General features: G+C 44.8%; 1 protein-coding gene across 2 annotated transcripts in view; it reads left to right on the forward strand.

Moving 5' to 3' along the window:
• Positions 1 to 16,826, forward strand: part of NDUFA10 (NADH:ubiquinone oxidoreductase subunit A10) — a 206,838-nt gene that overhangs the window by 87,724 nt on the left and 102,288 nt on the right. For both annotated transcript variants that reach the window (XM_050751546.1, XM_050751547.1), the window contains 6 exons: positions 1,282 to 1,450; positions 2,204 to 2,419; positions 4,754 to 4,840; positions 8,491 to 8,612; positions 11,435 to 11,514; positions 16,226 to 16,280. In XM_050751546.1, coding sequence (XP_050607503.1) covers positions 1,282 to 1,450; positions 2,204 to 2,419; positions 4,754 to 4,840; positions 8,491 to 8,612; positions 11,435 to 11,514; positions 16,226 to 16,280 — 729 coding nt within the window. The remainder of the gene's footprint in view (positions 1 to 1,281; positions 1,451 to 2,203; positions 2,420 to 4,753; positions 4,841 to 8,490; positions 8,613 to 11,434; positions 11,515 to 16,225; positions 16,281 to 16,826) is intronic.

Raw genomic sequence — 16,826 nt, forward strand, 5'->3', positions numbered from 1 at the left:
ATTTTTTTTAACTATTCCTTCGTTGTCGGACATTTAAGGGTTTCTATTTGCATTTTTGATGTTCCATATCATACTTCATTGAGCATCCTTATAGGTCAGTCTTATGTATATAGCCTTTGAATGGATTCCTAATGCTGTAGACCCAGTGTCCTCTAGGTTTCATTACCATTAGCAGTTTAGGATGGTACTCATTGTGTTGTCCTAACTCTGTAATCATTTTAAAAATTATTTCTCATTTTGATACATGAAAAACTAATGTCTCTTGATGATAGTCTTTTGTTTTTTTTGTAGCAAGATTAACCACTTTTTCATGTGGTTTTTAGCTGTATTTTATAATTTTAAAATAAGCTATGTGTTTTTATTCTTTGTTTTGCTTCTTGTGCTATACAATCTCTGTATATGGTAAGGCTATTATCCCATCATACGTGTTGAACTTTTTCAGTTTATTTTACTTTTGGTTATGTTTTTTTTTCTTTTTTTGGAAGGATTGTTTTGGTTTTAGCGTGGAGAATAAATTGGGACGCTGGAGACAGGAGTTGAAGCAGGTCTTTGCCTTATAGATGAGAGGTGTGAGGATGTCTACAGAGTCAGCACATAGCATAGGGAGGTGATGCAGTGTCCAAAGAGTTTGAAGAGTTAGGATTTTGTGCGTAATTCTGCAGTTGAAGGAAGGTGTCACTCAAATTTGCTCTCTTTTGCTTGTTAGGTAGTGGATATTCCCTGCTGTGAGGGAAAGCAGATTTGGGGGCTTTTCACCTTAGCTCTGTTACCTTCAGGTGCCTTCAGGACATCTAGGTGGAGCTGTTTAATAGGCAGTGGAGTAACTAGGTCAGGAGCTGGGGACAGAAGCTTGGATTAGAGAAATATTTTTTATTCCCATCCCTTCACTCCCAAGCTCCCCTCCATCCCTGTCTTTCTTCCTTCCGTCCGTCCGTCCATCTGTCCATCCATCCACCCATCCATCCATCCATCCCCCCTCCCTCCCTCCCTCCAATTTTTATTGAACATAGTAAACATATTTAATAAAAATTTCAGACACTGTTCCAGGGCCTGAGGATTTAGCAGTGAACAAACAGACAATATATCTGCCCTTAATGAAACTTGCATGTACAGAGTGGTGGGGGATAGACAGCTAATTAAACAAATTAATAGGCAATAAAGATGTAGATGTTGGCATTTTTATCACCAAGAGATTTCTCAGTATTTTTACCTAATAATTGCTAATGCCTACAGGAACCAGAGTGGTCACAACGTGCTGCTGTGTGATTTTGTGTTTTTCAGAGAGGAATTCATAGCAGTGTGCAGTGCAAGCTGCGCTATGGAATGTGGCGTTTCCTATTTGGGGATAAAACAAGCACAAGAATGACAGAGCACAGCAAGGTGATAACTGTAGATGGCAATATATGTACCGGAAAAGGCAGACTTGCAAAAGAAGTAGCAGAGAAACTAGGTACGATTTTATGTTATACAGAATGATACGTTTTTCTCAGATATATGGTTGCTTATTTCACTGGTGTTTCTTCAATATTAATATTAAATAATATTAAATGTTTAATAATTGGACCTAAGATGGGTATTTCACATTTTTGTTTATTGAAAAAGCTGTTTTATAAAACAAGAAAAAGCTGTTTTTAATCTTTTGTGTTTGGAAAATTTGTAAAAATCCATGATGGTTGTCAGTTTGAATTGGAATTTTATGTGGACAGTGTAAGCAGGGCACTTCCACGTAAACTGTTGTGTTTGAACTTTGCGACAGCCTCTGAAATAGAGCTGAGGATGGTACTCACTCACAGATGGGTATACTCCTAAGTGAGCGGCTGCCACATAGCTGGGTCCCACAGCCAAGGTTAGAGCCCCTTCCGGACTCCTGGTGCAGCTGTGTGTCCCTCGTACCTTTCTGTAGCACCTGCATGACAGCAGCTGCCCGCCAGAGGGGGCTCCTGTGGTTACAGGGAGCAGTGCTTTCAGGAGGAACCTGGATAAGGGCACGGTGCAAGCTCCTTCGCTCACATGCTTGCTCGTATATGTTGTGTATTCCCTTCATACATGATGAAACCCAGGCATGAAGGTGACTTTCTCTAGGTCTTTGATGCCATCCCTGGTGGTGATAATCGGGCAGGCTGTGTGTTTTGGCTAGGCCACACTGCTCCCTGCGGGAAGTGAGTGATGTACGTGAGACTGCATTGATTGTTTCTCTTTTCAGGCTTCAAGCACTTTCCTGAAGCGGGGATTCATTATGTAGACAGTACCACAGGAGATGGGAAGCCCCTCGCCGAAGACTATAGTGGCAATATTAGTTTGGAGAAATTTTATGATGATCCGAGAAGCAATGATGGCCACAGTTACCGCCTGCAGTCCTGGTTGTACAGCAGTCGCCTCCTGCAGTACTCGGATGCCTTGGAGCACTTGCTGACGACAGGTGCAGTATTTCTGGGCAGTTAGACTTGTTCTGTACTTGAATGCTGTTCTAGAATTCAGCCACGTTAAATTGCCACTGAGTCGAGCTTTCCTTTAAGGGTGTTTGATGAAGTAAGCTCTGTCTTTCCAACAAGATCATGAATTTCTTGAGATTGTGTTATTTTTGCTTCAGAATTAATTTAATGCTATTTCACTGTGGATACTGGAGTGAGATTTATGGATTGTATAGAATTCTCAAGGCACTGCTTTAGGCTTCTATACTTACATATTCATTTATATATGAAATGTGTCAAAACAAAGGGGAAAAGAGAGCATAGAAGTGTCCAGGAGGAAATGGGATCACACTTATGAAGATTGTGCATGTGCCATACAGACAGAGATGTGGATGCCAACAAAATAGGGTTGTTCTGGAGGGCCCAGAGATAGGCTGGAATTCACCATAAAGCCACAAGGTAGACGTTAACCTTGATAAGATGACGGGGGTAGGGAGAACACGCAGAGTCCCATAGGCCAGTGCAGGAGGAGAGGATGCTTCCCTTGAAGATGTCCAAACAGGAAGGAAATGGGCAGGAGCTGTGTACTCGGGAGGCTGGGAGGTGGAGACGGGGATCAGAAAGTAGAGCTGTGTACTGGGGAGCCGGGGAGATGGAGACAGGGACCAGAAAGTGGAGCTGTGTACTGGGGAGTCAGGGAGATGGAGAACAGGGATCAGAAAGTATAGTTAGGAGAGGAAGGGAATGTGGATGAAAGGCAGGAACATGGACTACTTGTGTGCAGAACGAGGTCAGGGTCCAGCCAGGGGCGACTGTAATCATCCTGGGAAACAGCAGTGCATGCTAGACATCCTGAGAGTTGGACCGCAGATGCACTGCCGAGTTGTGGTCAAAGCTACCATGCCACGGCAGTCCTGAATTCACAGGTGGCAGCAAAGGGCACATCTGTGTGCAGAGAGAGGGAGCTGGGTGGGTTCTTGGGGCCTGTGTGTCTGTTTTACATTGCAGTGCTTGCCACGCTCATCGATTGGCAGTGCCTCTGATGAGCTTCTCACACACAAGCTCAGCTCCCGCTAGGGTTGGCTTCATGGGGTCTGAGCTGTGAGAACAAGAATGTGGTTTTCACCAAGAGTGGCCGGCTGACAGGGCTCCTTCTCAGAGCTGTGCTCAGGAGCCGCTGCCTGTGCTCCTTCAGGTCTCCATGGATGCAGTGTGTGTCCATGACACGTATCTACACAGTTGTACAGTGGTGGAGTTATTGTCTTGCTTTTTCAACATTTTATTAGTGATTCTTTCTTTTCTTATATGAACGTAAGCCCTGATCTTAGTTAGTGTTACTCCTAAGAAAACAATGTGGTCTGCTGTTTCTGTTTTGAGGTGCTTTACCAGGAGCCAATCCAGGAGCTGATGTCGTAGCATGGACTTATACTGACATCCAGGCTTACTCCACGTTCTTTTTGAAGCATTCTTCAACCCTGTCTTCTGACTATTCATTTCTTAAAATGAAAAAGAAACATTTTACTTGTTAAACAAAACCTTGTTTTTTTGTGTGCTATAGTAACCTATTTCCCGTTTAGAAAAAAAAGGTGCAGCTTGCTCCCATCTCAGTGTTCTTGGGGCACATTGGCGCTGGGTTAATGTATTCATTAAATATTTAGTGCATGACTGCTGTGTGCCAGACCCATTCTGGGAGCTACGGGTGCCACAGGGAGGGAAGCCTGTGTTTTAGTAGGGGGACGAAGACTCGATGTGGAAACAAGAATGTCTTGTCCCAGGTGAGTGGTGGGTGCTCTGAGGAAGGAGGCCACGGCGAGAAGCTAGGTAGGAAGATTAGGGGAAGCCTCTGCCCAGACACAGCAGGGTTGACCACAGGGAGGCTGGCTGGGAACCGGGGACCAGTGCTCTGAGCTGCATCAGTCTCCGACGGGGCTGCTGTGGTAGTAACACAGCCAGTGAGGCTGGGAGTGGACGGAGGTGAGGTTGAGAAGTAGCCCAGCATTGGTAGACCTGACTGGAATGGTGGGGGCAGGAGCAGGATGGGGGTGGACACTGTAGGGATGGAATACATTATTTAAAAACAAAGCACTTTTTGTATTAACTGGATGCTTTCCGTTATAGCTGACTGAATGAAACAATGTTATATTGCTCAAAACTGAAAAGACAATTTCAGTTTTTGAAAATGACTTTCCACTTTTAAATATGTGTATGTTCTTTTCAGTATTTTGGTGTGGAAATGGAATTGTAAATGACTGTTATTTTCTTTTTTCTGAAATACAGTGATCAGTTGACAGTGCTATGCTCTGTGTCTGATTTTCAGTTTCTGTTTGCTTGTTTTTAAACAGGACAAGGTGTTGTATTGGAGCGCTCCATCTTCAGTGACTTTGTGTTCCTGGAGGCGATGTACAACCAGGGATTCATCCGAAAGCAGTGTGAGTCAGGGTTGCAGACAGGCTTCTGGGTGTGTGGTGTGTCTTTGCAAAGGCTGTGATAGACTCACCTTGCACTTACTGTGTTTATGAATGTTTGTTGATGAATAAATGCCATTACTTAATCGGTCTCCACTGGAAAAAGGGACTTCCTAAGATGTCTTCCACCCTTTCTCCCTCCTAAAATAGGTGTGTTTTGTGCTATCGTGTCTCCCTGTAAAAGCAGATTGAAGCCCCGGACCTCAAACACACACAGCTTAAACTGCAGTCCCCACAGCCTCCCGTTAGAACCTGCCCCGCGCTCAGCCTGCCCTAGCAATACCTAGGCTGTAGCTCTAATTGTAATAAACGCTCCAGTTTCTAGTGTATGATTTTGATGAATTGGGATGTTGGCCCTGCCAGTTGCCGGCATCACCACAGTCCTTCCCTCTGACACGTTGCCATTTTTCAGGACAGTAGCTTTGTGTTGCTGTATTGGGGAAGGTCTGACAAGTGGCAAATGGAAAGGAACAAAGACCATGTGGTTTGAAGCAGGCTGACCTTGAGGAGTCAGGGTGGGGTTGGGGTGTCTGTGACTAGGACTCTGTTGGGTGGTGTGTTGAACAGGCCTGGTGGACAGCCTGACTGACGGCGTTTTCATCTGTAGACTGAGGTGGCTGGAGCCAGTGGAAAACTGGAATCTGGGAACTCAGAGGAAGTACTATTGGTTAGTGAGTGAAAGAGGAGGCCAAAGCAAGCCAGGTGGCGATTCTGCGGAGGAGACGCCTGCTCCTGGCTGCTTGTGTGTCCTGGTGTTGCGGGTACTCCACCTGTGAGCTTGCCGCCCACAAGAGCACTGCAAGCCCTTGCTTCTGATGGGGGCTGATCCTCCCTGGGTATGCTGAGCAGCGGGTCAGGTCACCAGCAGGTGTTTCTGGAGTGCCTGTGGTGTGCCAGGTTCTCTTAGGTGCTCGGGATATGAATATGAAGAAACATAAGACAAGGCTCCCACAGGCCCAGGGTTGGGGGCTGTTGAACCAGCGGAGATGGTTAATTGCAATCAAGTGTACTTAGCAGCTCCTGAGCATTACTCCTGGCTGCTTTAGGGGCACATAGGAGAAATGTGTAACCAACTGGGAGATGGGATAGTGTCAGGGACAGCTGTTTTGACGAATGGCCTGTCATCTGTAGCGCAGCAGGAGTGAGGGAGGCGTGGGGATGGTGGAGAAGCCTGCATGTGCCGCAGGCTGGTGGTGGTGTCCTGTAGTGAGGGCTGGGTGCTGGGGGAGAATGATGCTGGCTGAGGCTGCACGAGGAAGGAGCTGCGCCTTGGCGAGGGATGCTGGCTTCTGTCCTGAAACTAGTGAGGGACCACTGGAAGGTCTTTAGCATAGCAGAGGTGGTTAGATGTGAATTTAAAATGGTTGCAGGCCTTCGTCTGAAGGATGCATTTGGTGAGGAGAGACGGAAGTGGAAGGAGCCTATCTGGGAGGAAATTGGGGTGGGACAGGTATCCCCAGCAGGGAGGCTGCGCTGGGCGATGGGAGTTGCTGCTCAGGAGGGACACTGGGCAGGCCTGGGTGGGTGGCTTCCTGCGTGCACAGTGGGGAGTGGCGTGGACCTGCCCTAGCTGGTGGGCTGCTAAGGGGGAAGGACGCACAGGGGCAGTGGACCCAGGTGGCTTCATGTTTGGGTAGGTCAGATTCCTGAGTGTGAGGTTCCCATGGCAAGGTGGCAGGAGACACCTGTTGGCGTCTGCTGAGTGTCTGCTGAAGTCTGAGGACTGCCCTGGGCTGGAGGTAGTCTGCAGGCGTTGGGGGTCCAGCACTGACCAAGGGCATGCTTATCTTGGGAAAGCCCAAGTAGTGATGGGGGAGGGCTGAGACCAGATCCTTGGGGGACTGTTTCTGGGGAGATGAGACCCCCCTGACGGATTGAAGCTGAATGATCAGAGGTGCACAGGAGGAAGCAGAAGGGATGTGGGGAGAGTTGGTTGTTGGTGTCACATGTGCTGTAACTGTGATGAGAACTGAGAAGTGACTGTCACGTTTCACCTTGTGGGGGCTGGTGACGTTAGCCAGAGTCGTTTCAGGGCTGGGCTGGGGGAAAGCAGATCATGTTGGCTAAAGGACAGGTGGCATAGAGCAAGGTGGGAACCACCTGAGAAGTGAGTGTATCGGCGGGAAGGAAGGTGAGAGCAGAGACTCGATGAAGGAAGGTTTCATCTCAGCAGCAGGAGAGCCCAGCCTGCTACCGGCCCAGCAGTCAGGAAGCAGACCTGAGGCCCCGTGTGCTCTGCCTGGCTGCGGGTTTGTTTCTATGCTCAGGTGAACGGTACTCCACTGGCAGCCTCCGTCCTTCGCTTTGTCACACCTCCTCCTGGGTGGTCTTTTTCTTTAGCTCATGCCATCCCTGACCATGAGCCAAGGCCCATCCCATGATCGCCTCTGGAGTAGGTTACTAGGAATACTCACTGGAACTTTTCTTTAAATTTAATTTTAATTTAACTTTTAAAATTTTTATTTATTTATTTTGAGACTAGGTTAGGAGACTGGCTAATGTTTGTATTTTTGGTAGAGATGGTATTTCACCATGTTGCTCAGGCTGGTCCTGAACTCCTGGGCTCCAGCGATCTGTGCCCACCTTGGCCTCCCAAAGTGCCAGGATGACAGGCGTGAGCCACTGTGCCCAGCCCATTTCCTCAAAATAACTGTCTTTCTGTGGACCCTAGTGTGGCCATCTGTCACTTCTGGAAGGTTCCACATGTGAAAAGCTGCAGAGGGGATGGCTTCTCAACGTGGCCTCTCCACATGCACTGGCGTGCACTCTCTGCTGGCTTCCGGGAGGTCGGGTGTGCACGAGCACATGCAGGTGTAGAGTGTTCTGAGGAGCGGCAGGGTTCCCTTGGGTGGCATGGGCCCTGCGGATGCCGTCTGGATTATGCATTCTGTGTAGTGATCACTTTAGGAAAATTATTCCTCAGCCTTAGCTGCTTTCAGTTTCATTTTGTCACTAAATCAGACTCAGTAGATACTTCTGTGCAACTGATTATGCTTACTGAACCGGGATAAATGTAGCTTGATTTTCAGCTGAGTTATTTGAAAAATAAAGTGTTTAAAGCTGTTTTTTATTTTCTAGAGAAGACCAGACTGTTGTATCTATTGTTACTATGAAGAAACATAGTAGCAGGTATACACTGCAGGTATATGGAATATATTTCAGTTCAAAGATCACTGAACTGTGACCTCCATCTTGCGTGAACTACGCCTTGCCTCAAAAGCAAAAGTGACCCCTTAAATGTGGCTAAGATGTGCTAAAGATCTGTCTTTTAGGATGATTAAGGTCACAGTTTAAATGCTGATATTTTACTTGTGTAAGTAGCTTAATTTCTCTGGTCCTCAGTCCTTTGGTTTGTAAATACAGTAGAGGCGAGAAGCTCTGTTTGCAGGGTTGTGGGCACCACAGCTGCTGTCTGCACATGCCCTGTGGCACCTGGAGCACAGTCACATGCCGTGTGTGGTCAGTGCTTAGAACTGTGGCTGAGCTAGGGTCTGTAGATTGCTGCTTTCTCTGAGAATTGCACGTATGTTTGCCCTTTTATTCAGGGGGTAGCGTGTTTTAGAAACCTGTGTGGGGACTGGTAGGTGACGGTGCCCATTTCTCTTGTGTGCCAGGTGTGGACCACTACAACGAAGTGAAGAACATCACTGCCTGCGAATACTTGCCCCCGCACCTGGTGGTCTACATCGATGTGCCCGTTCCAGAGGTCCAGAGGAGGATTCAGAAGAAAGGAGATGTAATGCAGTTTGAAACCAAAGGCCAGGCGTCTCCATTTTTCATGTAGATCAGCACTAAAAGCCCTGTGTTAATAGCACACTAATTCCCACCAGTCCTCACTAGGAGGGGTGACACACACCCTGGTCCCACCCGAGAGAGGGCATCTGCAGGGGTGGAGGGGAGACCCCAGGGCTTGGCCTGGTGCCGCCGCCTGAGGACCTGCTGCCCACCAGTGCTCTGCGGTCCCACTGTGGTCCCCGAGTCCCCTCAGCTGTTTAAACTTTGGAGACTGGGGAGGGCCTCCTGGCAGAGCATCCTCCATCCCTCTGTCACGTACCTTTCTGTTCTGTGATGAGGTTTTTGTGTCCTATCGTTTTCTTTCACACTGAAAGCAATTTCTTCTATCCCTCATCACTTCAATCTATTTAACGCAAATCGTGCCTCTCCCCCTTTTTCTTACTGATTCCAGCACAGTAGAGCGGTGATCTCCACACACATCCATTTACTCTTTGTAGTTTTCGTTGGATCTTAATTAGGTGGCCTGGAAACAATGCCTTTCGAAGGGACCCTGAGTCTGTGGGTAGCTGTGTTGGCGGCTTGGTGGAGGATCCAGAGATGAAACAAGGACTGTCTTTGCCCTGTGGCGAGTTCTTGTTTAATACTGTGTTATTTTTCCCTCGAGGAGAATATGGTCTCCTTTTTGATACTGTGATGAAAATGCAGGACTTCCTGCCTGTTCCTCGCTCTGGTGCCCACCCTCACTGCCGGAATTCTTGTAGGTGCTCAGGAAATACCTTTCTGGATGGTGTGAGCGCCACAGTAAAGCTCTGGGTATTTTTTGCTGCTCCTGAAAGATCCAGGAGACTAACTTTCCTTCTCTCTGCTGCAACAGTAGAAACAGCAAGACATCTGTGTATGCCTTTCTATTGCCGCTCTGGACCTGTTACTGTTTAAGCATATGCTTTTAAGTATGTTGCATAGTTAGACTTCCAAGAACCTTCCATCAAGTGGCAAAAGGAGGGAACTGCAAGTTCAAAATGTTTGTTTCTCAGTGGAATAACTGGACACTTTTGCTTATTATGCTGACATTTATTGGGAAAAACAAAGTCATATATTTAACATTCTTTAGGTAATTCTTTTGTTATCTGGGAAAACAGTATTTCAAAAATAATTCTGAGGTCTAAAGTAGAGCTGTCAACTTTTTAATTTTTCCAAGTAAAGTCTTTAATACTGTCACCAGCTGAAATTACCCCATTTTATAAAAGATGTCACATTATTAGTAAGTCTGTGTTCTTATTTTGATTTTTATTTCAATGCAGTCTGTGTCTCAATATTGCAGCTTTTGGGAATAACTGATGGGAATATCCGAAAACCATTTCTAGATTCTAAGAAAACAGTCAAAGTGATCAGTAACTACATGTTTTATCAATTAACTTCAGGTCTGATTTCTGAGATGGTTGTGTTATGTTGCATGTTATGGGCTTGTATTACACTAGAGTTTCTTTTATAATCAGTAAACGTTTAATCTTATTCTACTTGGAACATAGCTAATGATAGAGATTTAGATGATCATATCACCTCTTTTATACTTTTGTTAATTTCACTCACTCCTCTAATACAGAGCACCTCATATATGCAAGGCACCTGTGCCAGGCACCTTGGAGGCTGCAAAGGTGAACAAAGATGGTCTCTGCTCAGACACCAAGTTCTTATTGGAATATAGAACTCCCAATTACAGTCTTTCCCCCTTTTGACAGAGCAAAGAAATGCAACATTGCCTTTGTCATCCTTTCCCTGTACCCCGTCTCATTACTGGAATTAATTACGTGTTCAGTAAATATTCTTTGAATGATAGTGTTTTTCTTACTTTGAACAGCTTTAGTGAGGTATAATTCATGCTTCGTAAAATTCACCCATTTTAAGGGTACGATGGAATGATTTTTGGTAAATTTACCAAGTTGTTGCCACTCTTGCCGTAATCCAGTTTTAGAATGTTTTCATCATTTTGTAAGTTGAAACAGCAGGCTTGTTCATTTCTTTCTTCCTTCCTCTCTCCTGTAAGTGTTGATTGAGCATCCACTGTGTACCGGACCCTGGTGGTGCTGGGGGTGTATCAGTGAGCAGGGTGGGTGAGGTCCTCCCCGTGAGCTCGTGTGCTGATGGGGAGACCTACAGCAAACAAGGAGATACATAATAAATATGTCAAATAGAGGAAAATGACGTGAAGAAAATGAAACAGGCTGAGAAGATAGTGTGAAACTGTAAGGAGTTTTACATTTTAAAACTTGCTACTTGTAATTGGATTTTCAAGTTTCTGAAATTGGCATAGCACATTTCAGATGATGAGGGAGGTGAGAGCTGTAGAAAGTGGGAGGAGTGGTTGCAGGGAGATGGGTGAGCGATGAAGGTGGAGAGCAAGTTGGAGAGATGCAGGGAGAGTCGGGACAAGAAGAGGGTGTGCCGAGGACAGGTGGCGGACAGGCAGGCCGCTGCCCCCAATTTTTGGTGCAGCTCTTTCTTTGCTACACTCAGGCATGAGGCACACAGGAAAGACAGGCAGTGCTGCTTGATAACAGGCTTCTTTCTTGCCCTAAGTACGCATCTTAGGATGTGTGGAGAAAGTCACGCTGTGGGAGCACATGGGCAGGCTCAGGTGTTCACTCTCGTAGATGGAGAATGATTCTAGCTGACGTTGGGGCCCTTTGCTGTCACCCCACAGTCCCCACAGTGCCCGACGTTAGTGGTGAGAAAATAGTGCCCAGTGATTTGCATTTTATATATGTACAGGTCAAAGAAAATGAACTCTAAATGTTCCTGTTTGATGTTTCTGCTTTTGTTTAGCCACATGAAATGAAGATCACCTCTGCCTATCTGCAGGACATTGAGAATGCCTATAAGAAGACCTTCCTCCCTGAGATGAGGTGAGCCAAACGCACGACCGATTTACGGGACTAGAACTTCTTTGCCAGTCGTTTCTCAGGCTCCAGTAGCCCGGGCAGTGTTCTGTCTTATTTACTGCAGTGGATATTGTCTGAGATGTTTAATCTGATGTTTATAAATAAGAAAAACAGGAGACATTTCAGTTTGATTTTTGTGGGGTTTATTGGTTTGTTTGTTTTGGTTTTCTTGTCAATACTTTTGCTCTGCTATATTTCCGAAGTTTTTTGATGCTAGAAGTAAACCAAGCTCTATTCCATGACAGGTTTTACCGTAGAGAACTTACGTATTTTTACTTCAGGTGTCAACTAAACATTTGTGTTTACCTAGAAGGATTGATTGGGAGTGTATTCATGGAGAAAATTCGTGAAAGATAACATTTTCTCTAGACATTCTTCATTGATGTCCTTGAGAGATGTTTGGATTAGATGAAGGAAACACCACCAGACTGTCTTTCTTCCTTTTCCCCCTTTCTTTCTTTGTTGAAAGCACACGGAAAATGTGGTTTCGCTTGTCCTATGGCTTGTCATTCTGTGCTTCTGGGGTATATTCGTGTATAAGGAGTGTCTGCCACACTCATTCAAGTCCAGTTAAACTCAGATTGTTTGAATAATGCTTGAATTGAAGATTTTTATACTATTTCTCATACGTTTTAAAAACCTAAGCCTCTTTTGGTGCCTAAAAATCTCATGTTCTTGTTGTTTAAAATTTCAAAGTAACTGTGAAGTTGGAAATAAAGAAAGATATAGTAATTTTAGAAAAAAGTTTTATTTTAAAATTTATTTTAGTTAAATACTGAATATTTACAATGAACAACCTCAGAAGATAATATTGTTAGACCGTAGGTAATTAATAAACAATAAAAAGTAAGAAAAATGTTTTATTTAGCGAGTTTTTTCTGTACCATAAGTATTAACGTTTATGTCATCTCTGCTTGTTTGTGGTGAGCGTTTCTTTCTTAGGTGGTAAGAAGACAGGGTGGCCTCTGGCTTCCTTTTAACCTGTTGTACTGCCCTATTTCCAAGGCCACAATACCAAGGGAAGTATCTAGAGCCAACGTGAATAAACAGCATAAACAGAGATAGTTGACCCTAGAGTTTCAGGCTCAAAAATTACTCTTGGAGATTTTCTGGCTTCAGAAACATCACTGCGAATGAGCTTTCTCATAAGTTCTCAAATGGAATTTCTAGCTACAGCATCAGCAAAATGATGGCTGGTTTCAGCCTGCGCACGGGGCGAGTTTCTTTTGCTTTGCCACCCTCGTAGACTCGTTAAGCCTCAGGCGTTTATTTCTTACCACTTGGGCTTGCTGTGCTTTTAGCTCTTGTTTTAGGAACAGATACAGTCTCTGTTCATTGTTAAAGTAGATCTTACCTGACAGCTCAAGCCTATGGATTGATGGGAGCCAATTGGTGTAGGGGTCGTTTGTCACACATTGAAGAATGAGTACCAGATGTACTCTGTGCAGTATGCATTATTTTAAGTGTTGAATTGTAGACCAAGATCAAACTGCAGCTTTGTGATGGACTTGGATCTTAGAAGTTTTCTCTTAGAAATTCACTATGAAATTTGGCTGAAACTATTTTATGTAAAATTTCAAGAAGCCTATAACGAGTTGTATTTTAAAATTTATTGGCCATTAGTGTTTTAGAATTCAGGAATTATTTCCCGACAGAAACAATATTAGGTTTCCTGGGCTTGTATATTTAAACAATCGTTTAGTTAAACACTGAATATTTTTATTGTTAGATCTTAGACCTTAGAAGACAATATCGCTAGATCATAGGTAATTAATGAACAGTAAAATCAAAACTAAGTAAGAGAACTGTTTTGTTTAGTTTTAATACTAGTGTTTGAAATAAAGCAGATCGACCTGACAAGATGATGGCTCCGTTGAAGTTCTTTGTCTCCTGTCTTCCTCTGAGCAGTTCCTCCTGTGTTAGCCCTTCTCTCTGTCACATGCTGATATATGGTGATGCTTCACTGTTTTTGTATGTGTTGCTTATGAATGCCTAAAGAGCATTGCAGCCTTTTCCAAAATATTTGTATTGTGGGATTTTAAGAGGCACAATGAGCTAACTCTCATAGGAATGTGTGTTTTCTGGCTTTGTCAATATTTATGACCCAGATCTTAGGCGTACATGTCTTTATCCTCATTACCTTAATTATGAATGTGTTAATGAGTATGAGTATCACTTAGTTTCACAAACATTTGGCCATTCCCTTGTTCAACATCTGTTTATTTACTCAACTCCAACAATGCTAGCTCCCAGTGTCAGTGTTAGCTGAGACACAGAGGTACTCAAGACAGGGTAGGGAAGGCCTTTCTGAGAAAGAATCATCTCCTCTGAGATTTCAGAGACAAGAAGAGAAGCACTGAGTGGCCAGCCTGACATGTAGCGAGTTTTGTAACTGTCCGTTGTTTCAGATTGTTCTAAGGTGGGTGAGGAGCTGGGGAGGCTCTGGAAGTATTGAAGTAACTTGCAGGTTCAGGAATACAGCTTGTGGCTCTCCTCGGCCCTGAGCGACCTGTAGGAATAACCACCATTGAGGTGGCACGTGAACTGCCGGCCCAGTCCTTTGTGGGGTTTCCTCCAGATCCCTGACTCTACAGTTGATACCTTCTTATTTTAGGCCTCCTTTCACGAGGCAGTGGGAATGAGAAGCGGATGTGACTGGACAGAGGCGATTTTATTTGTCTGTTGCCGAGATTGTCAGCATGCTGAATCGAGGCACACAGGAGATAGAAAATGGGCTCTCCAGGTTGCTCTTAGTAGGTAGTTTGGGGTCTGGAGCTCATTGAGGGCAGGAGCCCTGTCTTCCCTACCTTCCGTACCCCACACAGCGCCTGGCTCCTGGTGGGGCTTCAGCTGATGACTGTTCAGTTATGTGTGTGTAATGTACCTGTCACATCATCCTGATCTCTCATGTCCACTCTTGTGCAAGTATGTCAAATAGTTTGTGACCTTTCATATTGCTGTGTGAGAACAAATAATGTTTCTGTGCCAGCCCTGTTCATCAGGGATGCTTAAGACCTCTGTCTCCTGTACGCTTCAGTTGAATATTCTCTTAGGTGACTTGCAGAGGGAATTACTCTTCTTTGTCACTTTGTGCCTTTCTCTTCGTAATAACAATGAGTAGCTGTAGACGGTTCAGGAAGCAATACAGCAAGTCCTGTATTTAGCGTGACCTTTTCCTTGCCAGCCCTAATGGCAAGTGCAGTAAGTTACTTTCCTCACTATGGATTTATTGTTCACTCTGCTTACAGTTTCTGACCATTTATGTTGATCTTAAGAGCGCTGTGAGGGATGCAGTGATCTTGTTGCAGTAAGAATCTGTTACTCAGTTGTATGACTCTGTGAATTGTGTGTTACAGACTTGTGTGGAACAGATGTGTTACTGAGTGATTGTAGAGCTTGAAGACTTTTTTCTTTTTCCTACACTTTGGAAGTGATACGAGTCAGTAACGATGAGACTTAATAAAATACAAGCTCTTTACCTATACCGTGGAATGTGACTCACCAGTGGTCTGTTGAAGATGGTCAGCAGGGTAGGTGAAGTTTGTTTGGTACCATTGTAGGGGTCAGATGCTGATTTCAGTATGAGAATAAATAGCTTGTACATTCTTGGGAGTATTTATTTACCCTGTATGTTTACATCCTAAATGTGTGGAGGGTACTCCGGTATAAGGATGCCCTCTGCCTGTGCTCGGTTAGGCCCTGGGTTTTGTTGTCCTTTCCTGCAACCGGCACCTAAATGAGATGTCCCTTGTTTATACTGGGCAGATGATGCGTGGGCCACAGTAGCCCCTTGACATTATGCTGGAAGGGGCTTCCAGCGTTTCTGCTGTGGTGGGCACTCCATTGAGCCTCCTGTTCCAGCCTGTCTGCTGGCCTCTCTGGCCAGGATTGGGACTGCATAGGCTCCCTCTGGGTGGTCTGGAGATGATGGCAGGGGCAGCTTCTTCATTTGGTGAGGTATGGACATGCTAACCTGCTGCTTTTCAGTCATCCCCTGGCTGGACAGCCAGGTCTCTGAATGGTCAGTGTAGGCATGGGGGAAGCGGGCATGGTGAACTGCTGCTCCCTTCCTTCTGGGACCTGGTGCTAAATTCTCAGTGGCCAGACTAAAGATCAAGGATGAAGATAACTGAGTTGCTGCTACCCTGTTGTATAGTTTGGCTGAAACAGGTTACTTTGAGGGTTTCATTTGTCTCGTAAATTCTAAATCCTAGTAGCTCAATTAACCTGTGTCCCACTTTGCCAGTTTTGTGCCCTCTGTGCCTGTCCTCGGTTAGGCCCTGGGCTTCGTTGTCCTTCCCTGCAGCGGGCACTGCATTTGGCGATGGTATGTGCAGCTGCCGACGTGGCTCATGTACCTTGTTCCTGTGGACAGTGATGGCTGTGGTCTGTCACGCCCTTGGCTTGGGGGCAGTGTAGTCAGGAGAAGGGAAACGAGGAAATGGACCTGCTGTTGTCACTGTCAAGCCAGCCATGAGAACATTCTGGCTTCTTTCAACATGTCCTCCTGAACCAGTCAAGCTCTAATGCGCCCTCACATGCCCAGCATGGTGCCCAGTGCAGAGAACATGAGGTTTTAAATTCGAGCAGGAGACTTTAGCGGTTTGTATTCATTAGCACATTTAACTTCAGCTTGGAAAAGTTTACATGAATTTCATCTTGTTTTTTCTTACAGTCAAAAATGTGAGATTTTACAGTATTCTGCAAGAGAAGCTGAAGATTCAACAAGGGTAAGAAAATGGTTGAAAAGTTGAAAGTTATTCCTACATTTGATTCATGTGTAAGGTTCTTGCAAATCAGATCGTCAGTTAGATTCCCAGTGGTCTTAACAAACATCATTATTTTATCACCTAAAAGCAGTGCCAGTCAAATCCATCACCACACTCCCCTGGCCATAAGGTTTTGATATTCTTTTAAGTAATTCAGTTTTTATGATCTGAAGATTATAGAGGCCACGGAATCGGGGGCCATCCACTCCACCATTTTTATTAAAGAGATGGAGAATTGAAAGTTAGATTAGTTAATGGGAAAGATTTACATGTAAAGATAACAGTTTTCCCTAAATTAGTGTATTTTGTGAAAGTCTAGTAAATCTTGGTGTAGTTTTCAGGGAACTTTTTGAATAATAGCCAGACAAACGTTAAAACATCTGAAGAAGAGTAACGAAAGAATATTTGCCCTCTCACGTATAAAAACAAACTATATGATTATAGTAAGGAGAGCATTGTGGTGTTAATGCAAGAATTAATAAAGAGCCTAATGGAACAAAACAAGAG

The sequence above is a fragment of the Macaca thibetana genome, chromosome 12, assembly GCF_024542745.1.
Source record: "Macaca thibetana thibetana isolate TM-01 chromosome 12, ASM2454274v1, whole genome shotgun sequence".
Classification (NCBI taxonomy): Eukaryota; Metazoa; Chordata; class Mammalia; order Primates; family Cercopithecidae; genus Macaca; species Macaca thibetana.